At 45.7% G+C, this 23888-nt stretch overlaps 1 protein-coding gene across 1 annotated transcript in view; it reads right to left on the bottom strand.

Moving 5' to 3' along the window:
- LOC126281236 (endochitinase-like) overlaps positions 1–23888 on the bottom strand; it is an 87899-nt gene that overhangs the window by 46676 nt on the left and 17335 nt on the right. The window contains exons 2-3 of the mRNA XM_049980008.1: positions 13027–13109; positions 2849–3018 (exon numbers count right to left, since the gene is read on the bottom strand). Coding sequence (XP_049835965.1) covers positions 2849–3018; positions 13027–13105 — 249 coding nt within the window. The 5' untranslated portion in view covers positions 13106–13109. The remainder of the gene's footprint in view (positions 1–2848; positions 3019–13026; positions 13110–23888) is intronic.

The raw sequence follows: 23888 nt of genomic DNA, 5'->3' as shown, positions 1-23888 counted from the left end.
AGTGGGTTATGGCAGCAGACGACCGACGCGAGTGCCTTTGGTAACAGCATGATATCGCCTGCAGCACCTCCCCTGGGCTCGTGACCATATCGAATGGGAAACCGTGGCCTGTACAGATGAGTTCCGATTTTTGTTGGTAAGTGCTAATAATAGGGTTCAAGTGTGACGTAGACTCCACGAAGCCATGGACCCAAGTTGTCAATAAGGCACTGCGTAAGCTGGTGATGGCTACCTAACGGTACGAGCTGTGTTTACATGGAATAGACTGTATCCTCTGGATGTTCGGCTACTTGGAGACCATTTGCATCCATTAATGGACCTCATGTTTCCAAACGGCCATGGATTTTTTTTGGGTGACAATGCACCATGTCACATCTTGTCAGTTACAATCGCTTTCGAACCTGACAGAAATTCCTGCTGTTGGCGAATGCAGGTCTATCTCAATCACTTTCCGAGCGAGCATTGCGATGGGTATTGCAACCATGGACACTTGGGTGTTTCGCAAAAGATCATTTCTTACAGCGCTCCATCAAGATGGCTGTCTTTAGTGGGCCAAACACAGAGACTGGACAACAGCTCACTTGAGGCGGGTCAGAAAAGTCACCATTTGGTCCCATTTCCAGTGATGAACGGCATCGAGTGAACTGACGACTCAACGACGCTCGTAGCCCACATTGTGTGTACGTTTTATTTTAGGCCATAGATGGTTCTGTCATGTTTTGAAGTTCTTTTCGCACCGTGACTGGAACCCAACGATTCAAGTTGTCATGAGCATAACCTGTATCTCTGTTTCAACATCCTCTGTGGGCAGCTGTTGCGCAGTCTTCTACGTCTTTACAATGAGGATGCTGCGGATACTCCCGTCTCCAACGATGAAAACGTCTGTGTCCACAGGCTTTGACGAACAGTCAAGTACCCTATCGTATTTAGACTGGTGAGGTAAATCAACCGACTCGTATCCAATAGTAAATGTCTGAGACTCTTTGTCAGTTAGTTAGTTTCATGTTCAATGCACCTCTGCACGATAAGCCTTAATGATGTGGAACGAGTCATTTTACATACACATAACAACTTAATTTTTAAATATAGCTTCATGCTGAATATTTATAAAGGTTTTAAATATCTACAAATATGAGTTTGTAATTCCTACCCTCCACCTTTTGAACATTACTGTTTTTTATTTGTTTTCAAATTTTACCTTGATATCTGTCAAACATTTTATATACTGGGAAAGTTGTCAACACTTTTTGCTCCAACATTGTGCACCCCTTTCTTTGCTAAAGACAACCATAATGTGGAATAATAAACGTCATTTTTCCTTCTGGTATTGTAATTATACACGTTATTGTTCCTTTTGAACTGCAGTGGATTATTTACAACAAACTTCATGATGAAATAAATATACTGTGAACCAATAGTCAGAATGCCAAACTCTTTAAACAGTCGGAACTTCCTGACAGATTAAAACTGTGTGCCGGACCGAGACTCGAACTCGGGACCTTTGCCTTTCGCGGGCCAGTGCTCTACCAACTGAGCTACCCAAGCACGACACACGCCCCGTCTTCACAGCTTTAATTCCGCCAGTACCTCGTCTCCTACCTTCCAAACTTCACAGAAACTCTCCTGCGGAGATGACCGCTGATGCACCACATACTACACTTACAGCATGTTTTTGAGCAATGAAGCCATTTTCTCGTAAATATGAGTTACCACAGAACTTGGTCCCGTGTGACATAAAAATATGCAAAATATGTCAACATGCTGAGTTGCATTACCCCAAGATCTGCAGTTATAAGTGCGAATGTGGTTGAACTAAGTTTTTTAGGAGTTCCAAAATATGCTTTTTCCAGTTTAAATTCTCATCATAAGAAAAGCAAAGAACTTTGAAATTTCCGCCGTATTTATTATTTCCTTACCGTGTACTACACTCAACATTTGTGTAGTACCCCTAGTTGTGCAGAACTGAACGTGTTGTGTCTTTTAAATTTGAGGATGAGACCTTTCGAAGAAAACCAGTCAATGATAGTTTTCAAAACATCTTTACTATTTTTTCTGTTTCTCTGTGTTTACTTGGATTCGTTACCATACTAATGTCCTCTGCAAAAAGACCTAATTCTGCTTGCTGTATATTAGGCGGAAGACCGTTTACACATACAAGGACTTAAGATTGTGCCTTGGGGAATCCTATGTGTGATTTCTCCCCCAGACAGAATAATGTCTCCGTATCACAATCGTTAAATTACGAAGAAAATCTTTCTGCGTTCTTTTGTTTTTTCTCTGATATTATCCACTGGTTGGCTATACCATCAGTCCCATAAAACTTGAATCTTTCTACGAGAATATTGTGATTCACACTGTCAAATGCCTTAGACAGGTCGCAGAAAATACCAACCGGCACTATTTTATTATTTAATGCTTGTGAAATTCGGCGAGTGAATATATAAATGGCATTCGTCAGTAGAATAACAGTCGATTTAATATGTAAGTCAACATCCCGCAATTTGGAGTTTTACAGAATCTGATAATTAATGACTGTCTTTAACTGGCTATGGCTTACGGGGACTAACTTGTGGGCCAACTTCCTGGCCGAATTGAGGCCACAATCAAGTCTAGAGGCGGTGGTACACGATATTAGCGCGCTGTCTCGCTACTGCGACCATTGTTTTGTTGCTGTTATTTAACTTAAGGGTCAAGAATTGCGATGTTATGTGGATGTTGTGTCACCTATTTTGTAGAACGAACATACATTAGGTAGAGCAACTCTCACTGGCAGTTAAATTTTAAGAAATTTGGAATGATACCCTGTCGAGTGATCGCTGAGCAATGTGATGCGCTGCGCTGCAGTTACCTCCGGGTCAATGACGAGTACCCCCCAGGTGACGTTGCTGACGCCGATGAAGGAGTAGACGAGGTGGGTGCACATGCTCGCCGGGACGTCGTCGATGCCGTAGCGGCCGATGCCGGGCCGGTAGATGGCCCAGTTGCTGAAGTAGCAGACCACCCGACCGCGGTCGCCCACTGCACAGGCACACAGGCGTTGTTGCCGTCACTCACAGTAGCTCACGTGTGACAGAGGAAACAAAATAAAGTTTTCTCACAGAGGAAACTAAAGGTCGGAAAGCTGCAGCCAACAAGTCGTCATTTTAACGGCAGTAACATTTATTGCTGTCGTAGTCCTCAGTCCTAAAACCGGTTTGGCGCGTCTCTTCACACAAATCTATACTGTACAAGTCTCTCTAGTCCTGTATAGCTAATATGTCTGTTTCAAGTTATTTAAGCCTCGGTGTCCAACCACATCTTTTCCCATTCCCCTTCACTCTCGTACTTACTCCCATTATCAAATTAACAACCCCTGAATGCTTCAGGTTTTGTCCTCTCAGCCTCTTACTTCTTTTACTCAAGGAGTAGTATAAAACTTTTTCCCTCAAACTCCCTTTTTTGATACACAAGTGACTATGTACAGGGCTGCAAAGACAACAGGGTCAAGCTGAGATTGTTGAGGTCTCTGTGGTTAGAGATAGAACATAAAGACTTGGATGTGAGGCTCAGTAGGTGATAGGGAAATGAGACTCTGGATCGGCTTGCTGGTCTGATTTTTACTGCTTCTTCACATATTTGCAAGGAACAAGCGGAATAGCACAGATACTAGTTTATAACTTCAGCAAGCGTAAAACATAGACGAGGCTTTCAAACAATTACCATAAGAAATGGCCACTCCAGTCTTTAACTTCGTTAAGATTTGGGTACACACCGGGTGATCAAAAAGTCAGTATAACTTTGAAAACTGAATAAATCACGGAATAATGTAGATAGAGAGGTACAAATTGACACACATGCTTGGAATGACATGGGGTTTTATTAGAGCCAAAAAAATACAAACGTTCAAAACGTGTCCGACAGATGGCGCTTCATCTGATCAGAATAACAATAATTAGCATAACAAAGTAAGACAAAGCAAAGATGATGTTCTTTACAGGAAATGCTCAGTATGTCCACCATCATTCCTCAACAATAGCTGTAGTCGAGGAATAATGTTGTGAACAGCACTGTGAAGCATGTCCGGAGTTATGGTGAGGCATTGGCATCGGATGTTGTCTTTCAGCATCCCTAGAGATATCGGTCGATCACGATACACTTGCGACTTCAGGTAACCCCAAAGCCAATAATCGCACGGACTGAAGTCTGGGGGCCTGGGAGGCAAAGCATGAAGAAAGTGGCGGCTGAGCACACGATCATCACCAAACGACGCGCGCAAAAGATCTTTCACGCGTCTGGCAATACTTTTTTTGTTCTATTTAAAACCCCATATCATTCCAAGCATGTTCGTCAATTTTTACCTCTCTATCTACATTATTCCGTGGTTTATTAAGTTTTCAAACTTATACTGACTTTTTGATCACCCGGCACATTAGTATATGGTACTTCACACCACGAACCATGGAAGTACCAGATTATAATTCTCTTACTGAACGCTTAAGTTCCAGTACTCGTCTCACTAAATGTAAATGTCGTGTGACTAGGGCCTCTCGTCGGGAAGACCGTTGGCCGGGTACAAGTCTTTCTATTTCACGCCGCTTCGGCCACTTGCGTGTCGGTGGGGATGAAATGATGATGATTAGGACAACACAACACCCAGTCCCTGCGCGGAGAAAATCTCCGACCCATCTGGGAAACGAACCCGGGCGCTTAGGATTGACATTCTGCACACCCATATTAGCACACGGTGTAGCCTCAATGGCAGCAGTGCAGGCGCTGACTTTGGCAGCCAGTCGATCGTGCAGATATCGAGACGTGCTGAAACACTCATATTAGATCGTGGTGAAGCCTCAATGGGCAGCAGTGCAGGCGCTGACTCTGGCAGTCAGTCGATCGTGCAGGTATCGACCCGTATGTACGTGATGAAGCCTCAATGGGCAGCAGTGTAGGAGCTGACTCTGGCTGTCAGTCGATCGTGCAGGTATCGACCCGTACTGAAACACCCATATTAGCACACGGTGTAGCCTCAATGAGCAGCAGTGCAGGCGCTGACTCTGGCAGTCAGTCGATCGTGCAGGTATCGACCCGTATGTACGTGATGAAGCCTCAATGGGCAGCAGTGTAGGAGCTGACTCTGGCAGTCAGTCGATCGTACAGGTATCGACCCATGCTGAAACACCCATATTAGCACACGGTGTAACCTCCATGGGCAGTAGTGCAGGCGCTGACTCTGGCAGTCAGTCTATCGTGCAGGTATCGACCCATACTGAAACACCCGTATTAGTATGAGGTGAAGCCTCAATGGGCAGCAGTGCAGGCGCTGATTCTGGCAGTCAGTCGATCGTGCAGGTATCGACCCGTATGTACGTGATGAAGCCTCAATGGGCAGCAGTGCAGGCGCTGACTCTGGCAGTCAGTCGATCGTGCAGGTATCGACCCGTATGTACGTGATGAAGCCTCAATGGGCAGCAGTGCAGGCGCTGACTTTGGTAGCCAGTCGATCGTGCAGGTATCGAGCCGTGCTGAGAAACACCCATATTAGCATACGGTGTAACCTCCATGGGCAGTAGTGCAGGTGCTGACTCTGGCAGTCAGTCTATCGCGCAGGTATCGACCCATACAGAAACACCCGTATTAGTATGTGGTGAAGCCTCAATGGGCAGCAGTGCAGGCGCTGACTTTGGCAGTCAGTCGATCGTGCAGGTATCGACCCGTATGTACGTGATGAAGCCTCAATGGGCAGCTGTGTAGGAGCTGACTCTAGCAGTCAGTCGATCGTGCAGGTATCGACCCATGCTGAAACACCCATATTGGCATACGGTGTAACCTCCATGGGCAGTAGTGCAGGCGCTGACTCTGGCAGTCAGTCTATCGTGCAGGTATCGACCCATACTGAAACACCTGTATTAGTATGTGGTGAAGCCTCAATGGGCAGCAGTGCAGGCGCTGATTCTGGCAGTAAGTCGATCGTGCAGATATCGACCCGTATGTACGTGATGAAGCCTCAATGGGCAGTAGTGCAGGCGCTGACTCTGGCAGTCAGTCTATCGTGCAGGTATCGACCCATACTGAAACACCTGTACTAGTATGTGGTGAAGCCACAATGGGCAGTAGTGCAGGCGCTGACTCTGGCAGTCAGTCTATCGTGCAGGTATCAACCCATACTGAAACACCCGTATTAGTATGTGGTGAAGCCTCAATGGGCAGCAGTGCAGTAGCTGATTCTGGCAGTTAGTCGATCTTGCAGGTATCGACCCGTATGTACGTGATGAAGCCTCAATGGGCAGCAGTGTAGGAGCTGACTCTAGCTGTCAGTCGATCGTGCAGGCATCGACCTGTACTGAAACACCCATATTAGCACACGGTGTAGCCTCAATGGGCAGCAGTGCAGGTGCTGACTCTGGCAGTCAGTCGATCGTGCAGGTATCGACCCGTATGTACGTGCTGAAGCCTCAATGGGCAGCAGAGTAGGAGCTGACTCTGGCAGTCAGTCGATCGTGCAGGTATCGACCCATACTGAAACACCCATATTAGCATACGGTGTAACCTCCATGGGCAGTAGTGCAGGCGCTGACTCTGGCAGTCAGTCTATCGTGCAGGTATCAACCCATACTGAAACACCCGTATTAGTATGTGGTGAAGCCTCAATGGGCAGCAGTGCAGGCGCTGATTCTGGCAGTCAGTCGATCTTGCAGGTATCGACCCGTATGTACGTGATGAAGCCTCAATGGGCAGCAGTGTAGGAGCTGACTCTGGCTGTCAGTCGATCGTGCAGGTATCGACCTGTACTGAAACACCCATATTAGCACACGGTGTAGCCTCAATGGGCAGCAGTGCAGGCGCTGACTCTGGCAGTCAGTCGATCGTGCAGGTATCGACCCGTATATACGTGCTGAAGCCTCAATGGGCAGCAGTGTAGGAGCTGACTCTGGCAGTCAGTCGATCGTGCAGGTATCGACACATGCTGAAACACCAATATTAGCACACGGAGTAACCTCCATGGGCAGTAGTGCAGGCGCTGACTCTGGCAGTCAGTCTATCGTCCAGGTATCGACCCATACTGAAACACCCGTATTAGTATGTGGTGAAGCCTCAATGGGCAGCAGTGCAGGCGCTGACTCTGGCAGTCAGTCGATCGTGCAGGTATCGACCCGTATGTACGTGATGAAGCCTCAATGGGCAGCAGTGTAGGAGCTGACTCTGGCTGTCAGTCGATCGTGCAGGTATCGACCCGTATGTACGTGATGAAGCCTCAATGGGCAGCAGTGTAGGAGCTGACTCTTGCTGTCAGTCGATCGTGCAGGTATCGACCCGTATATACGTGATGAAGCCTCAATGGGCAGCAGTGCAGGCGCTGATTCTGGCAGTCAGTCGATCTTGCAGGTATCGACCCGTATGTACGTGATGAAGCCTCAATGGGCAGCTGTGTAGGAGCTGACTCTGGCAGTCAGTCGATCGTGCAGGTATCGACCCATACTGAAACACCCATATTAGCATACGGTGTAACCTCCATGGGCAGTAGTGCAGGCGCTGACTCTGGCAGTCAGTCTGTCGTGCAGGTATCGACCCATACTGAAACACCCGTATTAGTATGTGGTGAAGCCTCAATGGGCAGCAGTGCAGGCGCTGATTCTGGCAGTCAGTCGATCGTGCAGGTATCGACCCGTATGTACGTGATGAAGCCTCAATGGGCAGCAGTGTAGGAGCTGACTCTGGCAGTCAGTCGATCGTGCAGCTATCGACCCATACTGAAACACCCGTATTATCATACGGTGTAACCTCCACGGGCAGTAGTGCAGGCGCTGACTCTGGCAGTCAGTCTATCGTGCAGGTATCGACCCATACTGAAACACCCGTATTAGTATGTGGTGAAGCCTCAATGGGCAGCAGTGCAGGCGCTGATTCTGGCAGTCAGTCGATCGTGCAGGTATCGACCCGTATGTACGTGATGAAGCCTCAATGGGCAGCAGTGTAGGAGGTGACTCTGGCAGTCAGTCGATCGTGCAGCTATCGACCCGTACTGAAACACCCATATTAGCACACGGTGTAGCCTCAATGGGCAGCAGTGCAGGCGCTGACTCTGGCAGTCAGTCGATTGTGCAGGTATCGACCCATATGTACGTGATGAAGCCTCAATGGGCAGCTGTGTAGGAGCTGACTCTGGCAGTCAGTCGATCGTGCAGGTATCGACCCATGCTGAAACACCAATATTAGCACACGGTATAACCTCCATGGGCAGTAGTGCAGGCGCTGATTCTGGCAGTCAGTTGATTGTGCAGGTATCGACCCATACTGTAACACCCATATTAGCATACGGTGTAACCTCCATGGGCAGTAGTGCAGGCGCTGACTCTGGCAGTCAGTCTATCGTGCAGGTATCGACCCATACTGAAACACCCGTATTAGTATGTGGTGAAGCCTCAATGGGCAGCAGTGCAGGCGCTGATTCTGGCAGTCAGTCGATCTTGCAGGTATCGACCCGTATGTACGTGATGAAGCCTCAATGGGCAGCAGTGTAGGAGCTGACTCTGGCAGTCAGTCGATCGTGCAGGTATCGACCCATGCTGAAACACCAATATTAGCACACGGTGTAACCTCCATGGGCAGTAGTGCAGGCGCTGACTCTGGCAGTCAGTCGATCGTGCAGCTATCGACCTGTACTGAAACACCCATATTAGCACACGGTGTAGCCTCAATGGGCAGCAGTGCAGGCGCTGACTCTGGCAGTCAGTCGATCGTGCAGGTATCGACCCGTATGTACGTGATGAAGCCTCAATGGGCAGCAGTGTAGGAGCTGACTCTGGCTGTCAGTCGATCGTGCAGGTATCGACCCGTATGTACGTGATGAAGCCTCAATGGGCAGCAGTGTAGGAGCTGACTCTTGCTGTCAGTCGATCGTGCAGATATCGACCCGTATGTACGTGATGAAGCCTCAATGGGCAGCAGTGCAGGCGCTGACTTTGGTAGCCAGTCGATCGTGCAGGTATCGACCCATGCTGAAACACCCATATTAGCACACGGTGTAACCTCCATGGGCAGTAGTGCAGGCGCTGACTCTGGCAGTCAGTCTATCGTGCAGGTATCGACCCATACTGAAACACCCGTATTAGTATGTGGTGAAGCCTCAATGGGCAGCAGTGCAGGCGCTGACTCTGGCAGTCAGTCGATCGTGCAGGTATCGACCCATATGTACGTGATGAAGCCTCAATGGGCAGCAGTGTAGGAGCTGACTCTGGCTGTCAGTCGATCGTGCAGGTATCGACCCGTATGTACGTGATGAAGCCTCAATTGGGAGCAGTGCAGGCGCTGACTTTGGTAGCCAGTCGATCGTGCGGAAAGCGATTACTGTCCTCGGATGCGTTATTCCTCGCCTGCTGGACCTGCTCACTTAGTTCTGCAAGAGTTTTTGGTTGACGACTTGGACGAGTCATTTCTCTACCATCACATCCCACATTTGCTCGTTTGGAGACAAGTCGGAGATCGAGCTGGCCAGGGAAGTTGCTGCACATGTTGCAGAACATGTTGAGTTTCACGGGCGAGCATTATTGTGTTGGAACAACATACACCTTTCTATTGCATAACTACAAAAGAACGGATCCAACAACATTCTGCACGTACCAAGCGCTGGTTACGTCCCCTCCAGAAGGTGAACGAGAGTTTTAGGTTGGGGCCAGTGTGCCTTGAACGAATGCCCTCTACGGGACAGCGTTCACCAGGTCTAAGTACCAACGACCATTGCTTACCTGCAGGCAGAATCACTTCTAAACGGAAACAAAATGACATTTCGTAGAATGGTGCCACACCATCTCTTTACCCTCAGCCAGTAAAGTCACGGAAATGGTCTTCTGGGACTGTAAAGGGGTATTTTGTTTGGTGTCCTACCTCAACGTGCAGCAGTCAACATTGAAATATATTATGCTACCCTCAGGTAATTGAAGAAATGACTTCAACGTATTCGTTGCCAGAAAAATACAAACGAACTTCTCTTTCTCCGGGACAAAGCAAGGCTTCACACAAGTATGGACACCCGAGAGGAGCTCAGAAAACTTCTTTGGATTGCTCTTTCTCACCCACTCTACAGCCTCGATCTCACACCTTCCTACATCCATCTATTTGGCTCAATGAAGACACATTCCACGGGAATCAGTACATACATGATGGAGAGGTTTATGATGCAGCAAGGTGTTGGATCCGACGTCGACCGGTAGAGTGGTCTACGCGGGCATACAGGCCCTTCCACCCAGGTGGCGCAAGTCCGTTGCACTGAACAGAGATTACGTTCAAAAGTATGATGTTTTTAGCCAAAAGAGTGGGGAATAATATGTTACTGGAAACCTGAATAAAACCACCCAGCTTTCAGAAAAATGTGTTGCGTTATTTCTTGAACGCCCCTCGTACTTTATATTACGGTTTTTCTCTAAAAATAAAAAATAAATAAATAAAGGTGTATGTTATGACTTCGCCTCACCTTTCAAGGACTTTTGCGTATGCCTGACCCCACAACACAGCTATCAATCCAGTTGGTTGCTAACAGGGTTTAATTAGCCGAATAAAGTACTATGATTCATGCCAGCCGGAAATTAGCGTTCTATTCTATCACGACATGTTACAAGAAACAAGCACTCTTTTTGTCGCCTCTGCGTAAAGGTCTCTCTGTCGCCTTCGCTGCCAATGCTAATTCCACGCTTAAAAGTTCAGATTTTGCACAAGGTTAATGAAATCATGTTATTATTTTGTTCATGGTAGAAAAAGTCCGCCCCGGTAGCTGAGTGGTCAGCGCGACAGAATTTCAATCCGGGTTCGATTCCTGTCTGAGTCGGAGATTTTCTCCGCTCAGGGACTGGGTGTTGTGTTCTCCTAATCATCATCATTTCCTCCCCATCGACGCGCAAGTCGCCGAAGTGGTGTCAAATCGAAAGACTTGCACCCGGCGAACGGTCTACCCAACGAGAGGCCCTAGTCGCACGACGTTTATTTTATGATAGAAAAAAAACCTTGAAAAACTGTGAAACCAGTTATAAAACTAAGCTTCACTGGTATTGTTTACGATGACAGCGAAGAATCTCTGTAAACATTAGGTACAATAAAAAGAAGAACTTTGGCTCTTTGCCGTACAATGTTAGCTGTGGCTTACCGTAATCACGAGTAATTTTATTCTCAGATTTACGCTTTTCAACCTCCTGAAATAAAATGTTTATCCGTTTTCTGTACACGTTCGGTCGCGAGAAGAGAGGAGACCACACATACTACTGAGCAGCTGTTGTTACTTTGACGAGTAACAACTGAATCTAAATTTGGTAGTTTCTCACAAGTGCGCAGTTATCGACAATGTCAAAGCGCCCTTGAACTCTGTGACATACAGCAGAAGTACGCAGTTTCGCAGTCTACCACAAACACGTCACGTGTTCAACAAGTATCTTCATTCTTTTTCCAGTCATTAATTTCCGCACAGGCGTTTCATACAAGCAATTTCCTTGGAAGGTCGAACCTAACGCAGCTCAAGTAACAATTTCACAGCAGCACGAACTGAGACACCAGGGTTGTCTCTCGGGAGTGGCTGTGCTTCGAATCCAGTACTGACTGACCTTCACAACACAACCTGCCTCGTAGTACGGTTACAACCTTCAGCACTTGGTCATCAAGCAAGAAGACAAGCGGCGATGATGTAAATCTGTTTCAGATTTGAAGATCACATAGGAAAAAGGATACGTCGACATCTTGCGGAAGTCGTTTTATGCTCCAACCGAGTCGGTACAGTGCGCAAATGCTTTACGGACGAAAGAGGTTGGTCAAAGAAATGTGGTTTTAATATAAAAATGCAGGGGAGAAAGGAGGCAAGTCCAGTGCCTACTGCGAGGGAAAACGGGCACGTCGTACTTTGTTAGACAACAGTGAATTTTTTTTGGTGGTAATGTAAAACAGAAGAATATAATAAGGGACTTGACATCATGTTTTAACACTAATGTACGGGAAAATGTGTTCATTAAAAAGGTGGGAGGTGAGGTACTGGAGGAAATAAAGTTGCCTGGACGAGTCGAGAGTCATGCTTGGATAATCCAGTCGATGGATCACTTGCCCGCAAAATTTCCGATCCGGAATACAGTTTCAGTCTATTGGATACGTTTTCGCGAAAATACGCAGGGTACTAAGATTAAAGAGATCTTTCGTCCTCTATCAAAGATATCGACACTTCTAGGGTCAGTCTAGGACGATACAGAGCTGCGAAAGGCCGACATTTATCATATTCTGCGTTTATCTTGTATAGAGTAAAAGATACGCATTGTTCAGAAAGGTATAGCGGAACATCAGCAGCATACTGGCATCGTCTGCTAAGTCAGAAAATTCCGTATTTCTACTGGTCACCCGATGATACACATTGAAACAGAAGTGGTGGGCCAGAATTCAAACTTTTGTTGGTGCTAGATCAGTGGAACTGAGACTGGATTCCTAACTGTTGGGGATGGGGTTTTACCGTTAGATAACGCATAGAATAGTGTCGTAGAGAAAGCTACGTGCTCTGCGCAGCCAGCATAGTTCTGCGATTATAGTGTGTAGACGATAGATCTGATATCGATGAGGCTTGCTTTCACCATGGAGGGCGCTCACAGCAGCGTTAAGACTTGCAGCAGAAGCGCATACACTAAACCAACGCATGCTCAGTGACGACTCAGTACACTGCGCATGCGCCGGCGGGGTTTTAAATACAGGAAATCAGTGTACTTTCGTCAGTGTACACCTGAAGATGGCCAGAAGACTCTGCGGCGAAACATCGTGGTAGAAAGCTACTACGTCTGGCAGTTCAATTTCATGGAACCTCTAAAGTACTTCCAAAGTCCAAGACTGTTATCAGGAACAGTAAATTATCGAGTCGTTAGCGCTTGAATAACGAAATGAGGCGCTATGATCGTTCAGAAGCTAGCACCTAACTGAAAAGAACGAGTGATAAAGCAATTGTACATATATTTAAGAAGGCAATCACTTCTTCCAGTTTTAGTACTGTAGCATATTTTTGTGTGCTGATGTTAATGAATGAAGTAAAGTAGTGCTCACCATTTCCCGAAACTAGAGGCGGACAGAAGACGACACACAGGCCGGCGACTGCCAGGAACCACGCTGCCGAAGTCCTCATTGTCCTGCAACAAAACCAAAATACAGTGACAAACAGCTAGACAAAGTTGTGTACGAAACACGCTTAATATGTACTTGGTATGTTTCATCTTCCTTTCTTGCGTTTCTTATGGTATTGTATCTTTTGATAGTCTTTTGAGAAACGCAAAAGTTTAATCAAAGATCGGGATGTCCCACATTATTATAAATTGAGCTGTTAGTGTTAATTATAGCTATATTTACGTTGCTTTGATTCCTAAATTTAAAAAAAATTAACGCTAGATTGAAGATAAACGTCTGACATTTCTCTTTCCTTACCTTCCTTGATGATCACGCAGCGAATCTTAAAAGAGTTGGCAAATAATACGCAACATGCTCCTTTGGCCAGTAGATGACATTTTCGAGATTCCGTAGTAAAACAGTAAAATAACAGCTGGCAACTATTAAGTTTATGAAGATGCCTTTAGCTGGCTATAAAATCTGCTTTTATAACACGCATCGTGCTTAAATGTAATTCATGACAAGCACCTCAGTATACATCGTTTTCTCTTCCACCCGCATTCGTCTTGTAGACGTGTTTCGACGATCTGCTTTCGTCATCCTTTTTATATGTCCCTACCATCTCAGTGTACCCAACATACCTTTCTCAATATTTTCACCCCACAATGCTTACTAAAAATAGATTAATTAACATTAAGTTAAGATTGAAGTCTTATTTAAACTTAAGTCACGTTGAATAAAAATTTTTCAAATGGCTCTGAGCACTATGGGACTTAACTGCTGAGGTCAGCAGTCCCCTAGAACTTAGAACTACTTAAACCTAACTAACCTAAGGACATCACACACATCCATGCCCGAGGCAGGATTCGAACCTGCGACCGTAGCGGTCGCGCGGTTCCACACTGTAGCACCTAGAACCGCTCGGCCACTCTGGCCGGAGCACGTTGAATAAAAATTGATAACATACATATTAACGATATTATTTATTGGTGAAATGAAATTGCAGGGTCTTGTAGACGTGTTTCGTCTATCTGTTTTCGTCATCCTTTTTATATTCCCTACCATCTCAGTATACCCAACATACCTATTTCAATATTTTCACTCCAGAATGCCTCCTAAAAATAATTTAACAAACATTAAGTTAAGACTGAATTCTTATTTAAGCTATAGGCACGTAGAATAAAAATTGACAACATACATATTAACGATATTATTTATTGGTGAAATGAAATTGCAGGGTACCCTTAAAATTAAATCATTACAATGACTGACAAAAACTAATGTGAGCAATAGCTTTATATCCCCTTGGGAATTTTGGGTAAGTTAGGTTTGTACGTAGTAATTTTTAAATTCTGCGTAAATACCCCTTCCAACTCTCCCATTGGCACTCGACTTGAAGGCCTCTTCCGTCTACCTCTTTTCGCTCATTCTGTTTATATCTCCGTGTTCTTGTGTTGTACTTTGTAATTTTAGGCGTGATTGTCACATTCTCACGGATAAGAATTATAAATTTACTCCTGATGTTTGAAAATCACTGTTCGCAAGAATTATGTAGACCCAAATAAGTAGCGAATAGCAAACTCTAGTTTTTTCAGCTGATTATGAAACAGGTGTTAAAAATCAACATATCCTCGCTTCAGTGCACTCGTCTAAAGATAATGACACATAAATACCAACTAAATAAAAATAAGAAAACCATTTATAACAAGTATTTTTATTTGTTATTACGCAAGATTATATTTCTTCGACACTTTCATTGTATTTTTCACCTATTTCAGACTCAGAGATATAATTAAATTGCATTCGAGACGATCATTATTCTTTATTGACATAATTCTCTAGTTTTTCGCCAGATAGCCTGATTTTTTCCACACTTCACGAGAAACAGTTCCTCGCTTTTCAACCGAAAAGATATTCGTTTCACTGATCATTTTCTATGAAGTTCAGCACGTTAAAAATTATCTCTGGCGCCCGACCGAGGCATTATCCAATACACACTTTCGAAGACATTGTCAAACGCAACAAAAGCGGGGCGGGTAGCTCCCGAGAGATTATGACAGTTTCACACAAACGCCCGTCTAACGCCACATATTCCAAATAGGCCAAAAACCGACTCTGTGTGTGGGTATCGTAGTTTCAGTCACACTAAGGGGGGCGCCCCTTGTGATATTTTGTGGAAGGGCTCTATGGGGCCATAGAGCTGCACGTAGTTCGCAAGCCGCGGTTTACGGACCACTGTCCTAGAGCCTGCGAACTAGATTCACACCGGATTCGGCTCGCTCCTGCAGCCGAACTAGCAAAGTTGATCTTCTCTTTTATTAATGGGCAAACACTCGTCAGGCCGTGCCGCTACACCGCCACGCACTGGATTGCTGGACACAGTCGTCGTGCACTTGCAAGTTACCGTTGGTCAGTCGAGCAGCGGGTGGGCTGACACCCAGCCAGGCTCGTGATACAGTTAACTCGCACGCCACGGCGGTAACTGTTCCTCTGCGGTCGACTCTGCTCCGGACTTCCTACTTGGAAGGCAACAGTGGCCATCAGTGGGACTCCGTTACGCAACAAAGACGCTACGAAGGTGAACATCGGACGCCGCTAAACAAAGCTGGCCTCGACGAATAGTATTCGCAGAGGGACATCGAGAAATGAATTTGTTAAGGTGAAGGTTAGCCTTGACACCGGACGTGCGTGGCGAGCTAAGCACGCGGGCCTGTGTTTTTCGTATTTTCGTTGGTGGCTTACTGCAGTATGGCAAGACTCGAGTGAAACCTGTAGCTAGCTCCACAGCGAGGTTCGGAGAGATTCGAGCTCCAGTGCTAACGGATGTCGCACGTTTCAAGGTTTCTTAAACGTCACCTTCACTCTCGCTAAACTTACACCTCAACACTGCCATAAATACTAAAAGTTGTATAGTCACTCGGAGTATACTTGATCGTTGCCACGATGTTTTACATGATCAAGTTTTCTTCGTTGCATAATCCTTTCTTCAAATGCTGTGTCCTTCATATTTTCTTTAGATAGCGATCATTTCATCATCTGAGTTTTACAGTGAGGAGACAAACGGCAACGGGATAGCGGTATGTACGCTACTGGCCATTAAAATTGTTACAGTAAGAAGAAAATTCAGATGATTAACGGATATTCATCAAACAAATATATTATACTAGAACTAACATGTGATTACATTTTCACGTAATTTGGGTGCATAGATCCTGCGAAATCAGTACCCAGAACAACCACCTCTGTCCGAAATAACAGCCTTGATACGCATGGACATTCAGTCAAACAGAGCTAGGATGGCTTGTCCAGGTACAGCTGCCCATGCAGCTTCAACAGGATACCACAGTTCATCAAGAGTAGTGACTGGCGTATTGTGACAACCCAGTTGCTCTGCCACCATTGAACAGACGTCTTCAATTGCTGAGAGATCTGGAGAATGTGCTGGCCAGGGCAGCAGTCGAACATTTTCTGTATCCAGAAAGGCCCGTACATGATCTGCAACTTGCGGTCGTGCATTATCCTGTTGAAATGTAGGGTTTCGCAGGGATCGAATGAAGGGTAGAGCCACGGGTCGTAACACATCTGAAATGTAACGTCCACTGTTCAAAGTGCCGTCAATGCGAACAAGAGGTGACCGAGAGGTGTAACCAATGGCACCCCATACCATCACGCCAGTATGGCGATGACGAATACACGCTTCCAATGTGCGTTCACCGCGATGTCGCCAAACACGGACGCGACCATCATGATGCTGTAAACAGAACCTTGAATCATCCGAAAAAATGACGTTTTGCCATTGGTGCACCCAGGTTCGTCGTTGAGTACACCATCGCAGGCGCTCCTGTCTGTGATGCAGCGTCAAGGGTAACCGCAGCCATGGTCTCCGAGCTGACAGTCCGTGCTGCTGCAAACATCGTCGAACTGTTCGTATAGATGGTTGTTGTCTTGCAAACATCCCCATCTGTTGACTCAGGGATCGAGACGTGGCTGCACGATCCGTTACAGCCATGCTGATAAGATGCCTGTCATCTCGACTGCTAGTGATACGAGGCCGTTGGGATCCAGCACGACGTTCCGTATTACCCTCCTGAACCCACCGATTCCATATTCTGCTAACAGTCATTGGATCTCGACCAACGCGAGCAGCAATGTCGTGATACGATAAACCAAAATCGCGATAGGCTACAATCCGACCTTTATCAAAGTCGGAAACGTGATGGTGCGCATTTCTCCTCCTTACACGAGGCATCACAACAACGTTTCACCAGGCAGAGTCGGTCAACTGCTGGTTGTGTATGAGAAATCGGTTGGAAACTTTCCTCATGGCAGCACTTTGTAGGTCTCGCCACCGGCGTCAACCTTGTGTGAATCCTATGAGAAGCTAATCATTTGCATATCACAGCATCTTCTTCCTGTCGGTTAAATTTCGCGTCTGTAGCACGTCATCCTCGTGGTGTATCAATTTTAATGGTCAGTAGTGTACACATACAGATGGCGATAGTATCGCATTCACAAGGTATAAAAACAGTGCATTGGTGGAGCTTTCATTTTTACTCAGGTGATTCCTGTGAAAAGGTTTCCGACATGATTATGGGCGCACGATGTGAAGTAATAGAATTTGAACGCAGAATGGAAGTTGGAGCTAGACGCATAGAACATTTCATTTCGGAAATCGTTGGGGAATTCAGTATTCCGAGATCCACTGTGTCAAGAGATTGCCGACAATACCAAATGTCAGACATTACCTCTGACACGGACAACGTAGTGGACGACGGCCTTCACTTAACGACCGAGCGCAGCGACAAAATGGTTCAAATGGCTCTGAGCATTATGGGACTTAACTTCTGAAGACGTCAGTCCCTTAGAACTTAGAACTACGTAAATCTATCTAACCTAAGGACATCACACACATCCATGCCCGAGGCAGGATTCGAACCTGCGACCGCAACGGTCGCGAGGTTCCAGACTGTAGAGCCTAGAACCTCTCGGCCATTCCGCCCGGCAGCGCAGTGACATTTGCGTACTGTTGTCAGTGCTAACAGACAAGTAACACTTTGTGAAATAACAGCAAAAATCAAAGTGAGACGTACGACGAACGTACCCGTTGGACAGTGCTTTGTGAAACTTGGTGTCAATGGGCTATGGCAGCAGACTACCGACACGAGCGCCTTTGTTAACAGCAGGACATCGCCTAAGGCGCCCCTCCTGGGCTCCTGACGGTATCTGTTCGACCCTAGACGATTGGAAATTCGTGGCCTGATCGGAGCGCCCTCCAATGTGAGGTGCTTGGGGCGTACAGATCACAGTACGCCACCTTTTACTACAAACGGAATGTGTTTTATTTTCAGACCATAGGGCAGGTGCCCATTTGCCGACAGATTTGCTCTCAGTTCTAACTGGCAATCAAACGACTGTGATACGACTTTTAAGGTTCTGTAAATTGTCCGACTTTTTCACTAAAATTTTAGGATGACGTTTATAAAGTGTTATCGGGGTTTGCTCATTCGTGATTTTTTATAAGTGACCAGGAAGCTAAATATTCCCGTGAATCTATTTTCGTTTTCCTTTTGTCTTATTAAGATATACTTGAGTTTTAGAACATTTGGACATCTTTAACGCTGCTTTCCATGATATGAGCTACTGTGATTGTGCGGCTGATCATGGATGAGTTTGGGGGACAGTGAGAGAGATTTTATCTCAGACTGGTTTTTATCCAATTTCTCGCATTTTCTCCTCTTTATTGCCTAAAATTTTAGGACGACGTTTGTATTGTGTTATCGGGGGTCTGGCTCGCCCAGTTTCCCACCACTTTCCCATGGGCCCTGATAACCTCGTCATTGAACGTCCCTAAACCACACACACACACACACACACACACACACACACATACACACACACACACACACACACACACACACACACACACACACACACACACACGCACGCAAAACTATGATTGCTTTCACTTCTGTGTGTGCAGTAATTACTCCATATTTTCTTTACTGTCCCTACGGCACAACCTAGGGGCTTGTAGTACATTCCTAGATTCCCTACTTAATACTAGTTCTCAAGACATTTTAAGGCCTTTGAGGAATAATGGGACAGGTTTATCAGCATCTTTGTCCCTCTCACCTATGGTTCAAACAAATCTTTGACGATGCGTACTGTTCTTCTTTGCACACGTTCAGTATCCCCTGTCAGACCTACTTAAGCGGTATTCTAGATGAGCCTCGCGAATGTTTAGTGAGCAATCTCATTTATAGACTGTTGTGCTTTCCCTGTATCCTACCAATGAAACTAAGTCTGACGTGAGTCTTATCCACGACTATGGCTACGTGATCATTCCACTTCATGTTCCTACAAATTTCTCACCTGGGTACTTGTATGGGTTGACAGATTTCATTTATGACTCACTGACACTGTAGTCACACGATACATTTTTACTTTTTACTAAGTGTAGAGTTTTAAATTTCTGAACACTTATGGGGAGTTGCCGTTCTGTGTTCCACTTTTAAATCTAATCGAGATTATCCTGTATGTTTGTTCGGCCTTTCACGGACTATGATTCGTATCAGATAAATACATCATCTGAAAAAATTCTGAACGTACTATTAGTGCATGCATGTTCGAAGGGACAGCGAGTGTGGTACTACAACCGTTATGAAATACATGAAATGTATTCGTAGTTGCGAACATGGACAACCATCAGCTGCATAGTGGAATGACGACAATGAAAACTTCTGCTGGGCTGGAACTCGAACCCGACTTTCCCGCTTATCGCGAATGGTATGTAATTATAATGACTGTAGTCAACCGCGCGGGGTAGCCACGCGGTCTTGGGCGTCTAGCCATGGTTCATGCGGCTCCCGCCGTCGGAGGTTCGAGTCCTTCATCGGGCTTGCGTGTGTGAGTTGTCCTTAGCTTAAGTTAGTTTAAGTTAGATTAAGTAGTGTGTAAGCCTAGGAACCGATGACCTCAGTAGTTTAGTCCCATGCAACTGAGAATGTAAGAACAATATTTTCTTAAAAATGTAGTTATAATGTCCGTAATGAGGCACAACAGCTCGTAAACGATATCTGTATTCGGAGTTGCGTCCTCGGTTTGTTTTGGAAAGGGCGTCTGTCTTCTGCAAATGTCACGTGCCGCTTGCCTGGGTGCAGGGCTATATTTTGCGCGATGTTGACTCAACGCACCTGTCAACGAGCGCGCTTCCCACGTCGAAGTCATAAAATGCATATTTCACCCCAGTTCTGCACAAGGTTCTTGTAGGGACTGTGGGAATTTTCCCAAATGTACGTCGTAACATTACCTAACGTTTGCCTGGCTCGTTTTTATTACACCCCTCGCTTTCGTAGTTCTGACGCCTCTGGACACGAATGTCACAATGTGGTTCTCCAATAGTTGCCGTTTCTTGCATTAATACCGTGACTGTTGAACGACTGTATCAGTTATAAGAGTTCTGTAACAATGGACTTCCCGAATAAACGTTGCTGTTGTGATCGTCAGGCCTAAGACTTGTTTGATGCTGCTGATCCGTCCGCTACTATGTTCTGTGTAGTCCTCTCCGTCTTCCAATTACTATTGCATCCTACATCAGTTTGAGTGCATAAACTGCATTCAAGCCTTTGTCTCCCTCTACGATTTTTAACCTGCCAACACTTCCTTCCACAACCAACCTGACGATACCTGCGGCCTCAAATGCGTCCTATCATCCGATCACTTCTTTTAATCAATTTGTAACCTAAATCGAAACAAGGCCCCCGGAGTAGACAACATTCCATTGGAACTACTGACGGCCTTGGGAGAGCCAGTCCTGACGAAACTGTACCATCTGGTCAGCAAGATGTATAAAACAGGCGAAATACCCTCAGACTTCAAGAAGAATATAATAATTCCAATCCCAAAGAAAGCAAGTGTTGACAGTTGTGAAAATTACCGAACTATCAGTTTCATAAGCCACAGATGCAAAATACTAACTCGAATTCTTTACAGACTAGTGGAAAAACTAGTAGAAGCCGACCTCGGGGAAGATCAGTTTGGATTCCGTAGAAATACAGGAACACGCGAGGCAATACTGACCAACGACTTATCCTAGAAGAAAGATTAACGAAAGGCAAACCTACGTTTCTAGCATTTGTAGACTTAGAGAAAGCTTTTGACAATGTTGACTAGAATACTCTCTTTCGAATTCTGAAGGTAGTAGGGGTAAAATACAGGGAGCGAAAGGCTATTTACAACTTGTACAGAAACCAGATGGCGGTAATAAGAGTCGAGGGGCATGAAAGGGAAGCAGTGGTTGGGAAAGGAGTGAGACAGGGTTGTAGCCTCTCCCCGATGTTATTCAATCTGTATATTGAGCAAGCAGTAAAGGAAACAAAAGAAAAATTCGGAGTAGGTATTAAAATCCATGGAGAAGAAATAAAAACTTTGAGGTTCGCCGATGGCATTGTAATTTTGTCAGAGACAGCAAAGGACTTGGAGGAGCAGTTGAACGGAATGGACAGTGTCTTGAAAGGAGGATATAAGATGAACATCAACAAAAGCAAAACGAGAATAATGGAATGTAGTCGAATTAAGTCGGGTGATGCTGAGGGAATTAGATTAGGAAATGAGACTCTTAAAGTAGTAAAGGAGATTTGCTATTTGGGGATCAAAATAACTGATGATGGTCGAAGTAGAGAGGATATAAAATGTAGACTGGCAATGGCAAGGAAACCGTTTCTGAAGAAGAGAAATTTGTTAACATCGAGTATAGATTTAAGTGTCAGGAAGTCATTTCTGAAAGTACACCCCTGGAAATTGAAATAAGAACACCGTGAATTCATTGCCCCAGGAAGGGGAAACTTTATTGACACATTCCTGGGGTCAGATACATTACATGATCACACTGACAGAACCACAGGCACATAGACACAGGCAACAGAGCATGCACAATGTCGGCACTAGTACAGTGTATATCCACCTTTCGCAGCAATGCAGGCTGCTATTCTCCCATGGAGACGATCGTAGAGATGCTGGATGTAGTCCTGTGGAACGGCTTGCCATGCCATTTCCACCTGGCGCCTGATTGCCTGATGGCAACCCTCAGACGTGACAGAGTGGAACAATAATTTTCGGCATTGATAGTTTCACCTTGTGGCATGAAATCCAGCAGGAGCAGTCCACAGCTATCTCAGAAGGCCGCTAACATCACGTTCCCAAAATATAGCACTGTACGGAATCTTTTTTGTCAGAGACAAACCCGGATGTTTCCACACCATGCTCTGCTGCTTGGATTCCAGCAGTATCCACGTCTCATCGCAAGTAACAATGCGGTCCAGGAAAACTTCATCCTCCTTGGAGTACCGCTCCAGATGATTCAGTGAAGACATCATTCGCTTGCCTTTCATCATGTCTTTCAACTGCTTAGCCACCCGCCAAAAAGAATGTTTCCAGTACACTAAGGCCGCACTCCCATGCCATATGCCAACCTCGCGGTTAATGGCCATGGTATGCACCCGCCGATCTGATTTTTAATGGCCGTGATGTGCACTCACCGATCTGCTTTCACCATTACATCAAGACTGGAAACGTTGTCATCAGTCAGTGACGAACGCGGCCTCTCCGACCTTTCATTGTCATGCAGGACTTCACGGCCTTTGTCGAACTCATACCACCACCGCACAATTCTCAAAACAGTTTCCCCCATATGTGAACCGCATTTCCCTGTAGCTCTCGGTGGATGTTTGTCACTTGCTCCATAGAAAACGAATCACGCTTCGTTGCTCTAACATCGTAGAGGTGTGAAGCACGACCGCCATCTTTAACAACTGACAGTAGTGCCTTGTGGCGGAGCTACCACCAGATAAGAACCAAGAAAGGTCCAAAGCTGGCAATGGATACGTTGACTTCGCATTTACAGCCATAATTCGGCTAAGAAAAAATAGGGGCAAAAACGTAGTCATTTGCCCTCGTATTTTAGCCACGGCCGCACGCGAACCGGTTACAGACTCAGCCGTTTCGGAGATGTTTCCATCCTTGGACGCAGAGCTGTAGAGCATACACAATACTGTGCTTTTCGTATGTAATTATGAAATTATTCTACAAAGCCTTCGTAGCTGAGTACTCTACACGGCTCGGTGCCATGTGGAGTACCCAGGCGCAATTCCTGGAATGGAGATCTGTCGCGTGAGGTCGCTTGAGGAAATACCTGATTGAGAAGTGGTGGCCATGCATGCGTCTTGAATGTGAACCACATCTTTATTTCAACATTCTTATTGTTCAAGAACGGTCGTTTCTTCTACATCTTAATGCTAGAGTATGCTGTGGGCACGCTCGTCTTCTAATATCACCATAGCCATGTTCACATAGCTGCACGCTTGCATTCCTGGTTTTACGGAACACACGGCCAACATATTGCACTTCGACCGACTCACCAAATCACTCGATCTTTATCCACGTAGTCACAGACATTTTCTATGGGATAAAGATCGAGTGGGTCGGTCGAAGTGCGATATGTTGGCTGTGTGTTTCGTCAAAGAAGGAACGCAAGGGTGTAGCTACGACAACATAGCGTTCTAGATCCCGGTAATTTTGTGCCTCCTACCTCAACTAGATTTATTCGTTAACGCGTGGCTTCAGCAGGATGTGGCATACTACAGATGGGAAAACCGACTGATTAAAACCGTTACCGGCATTTGAGTTACAATAAGTGGCTCTTTACGGTATTTGTTTTGTCTCAGTCATAATATGGCTTCCTTTCATTTTTTTAAATTAAGAATCGGGTAAAAAATGGGCATATCAGTTTGCCACAAAATCAGTGTTAA

Source organism: Schistocerca gregaria, chromosome 7 (assembly GCF_023897955.1).
Source record: "Schistocerca gregaria isolate iqSchGreg1 chromosome 7, iqSchGreg1.2, whole genome shotgun sequence".
In the NCBI taxonomy this organism is placed as follows: domain Eukaryota; kingdom Metazoa; phylum Arthropoda; class Insecta; order Orthoptera; family Acrididae; genus Schistocerca; species Schistocerca gregaria.
Note: the sequence above shows the minus strand (reverse complement) of the source record. Positions and strands in the feature narration are given on the sequence as shown.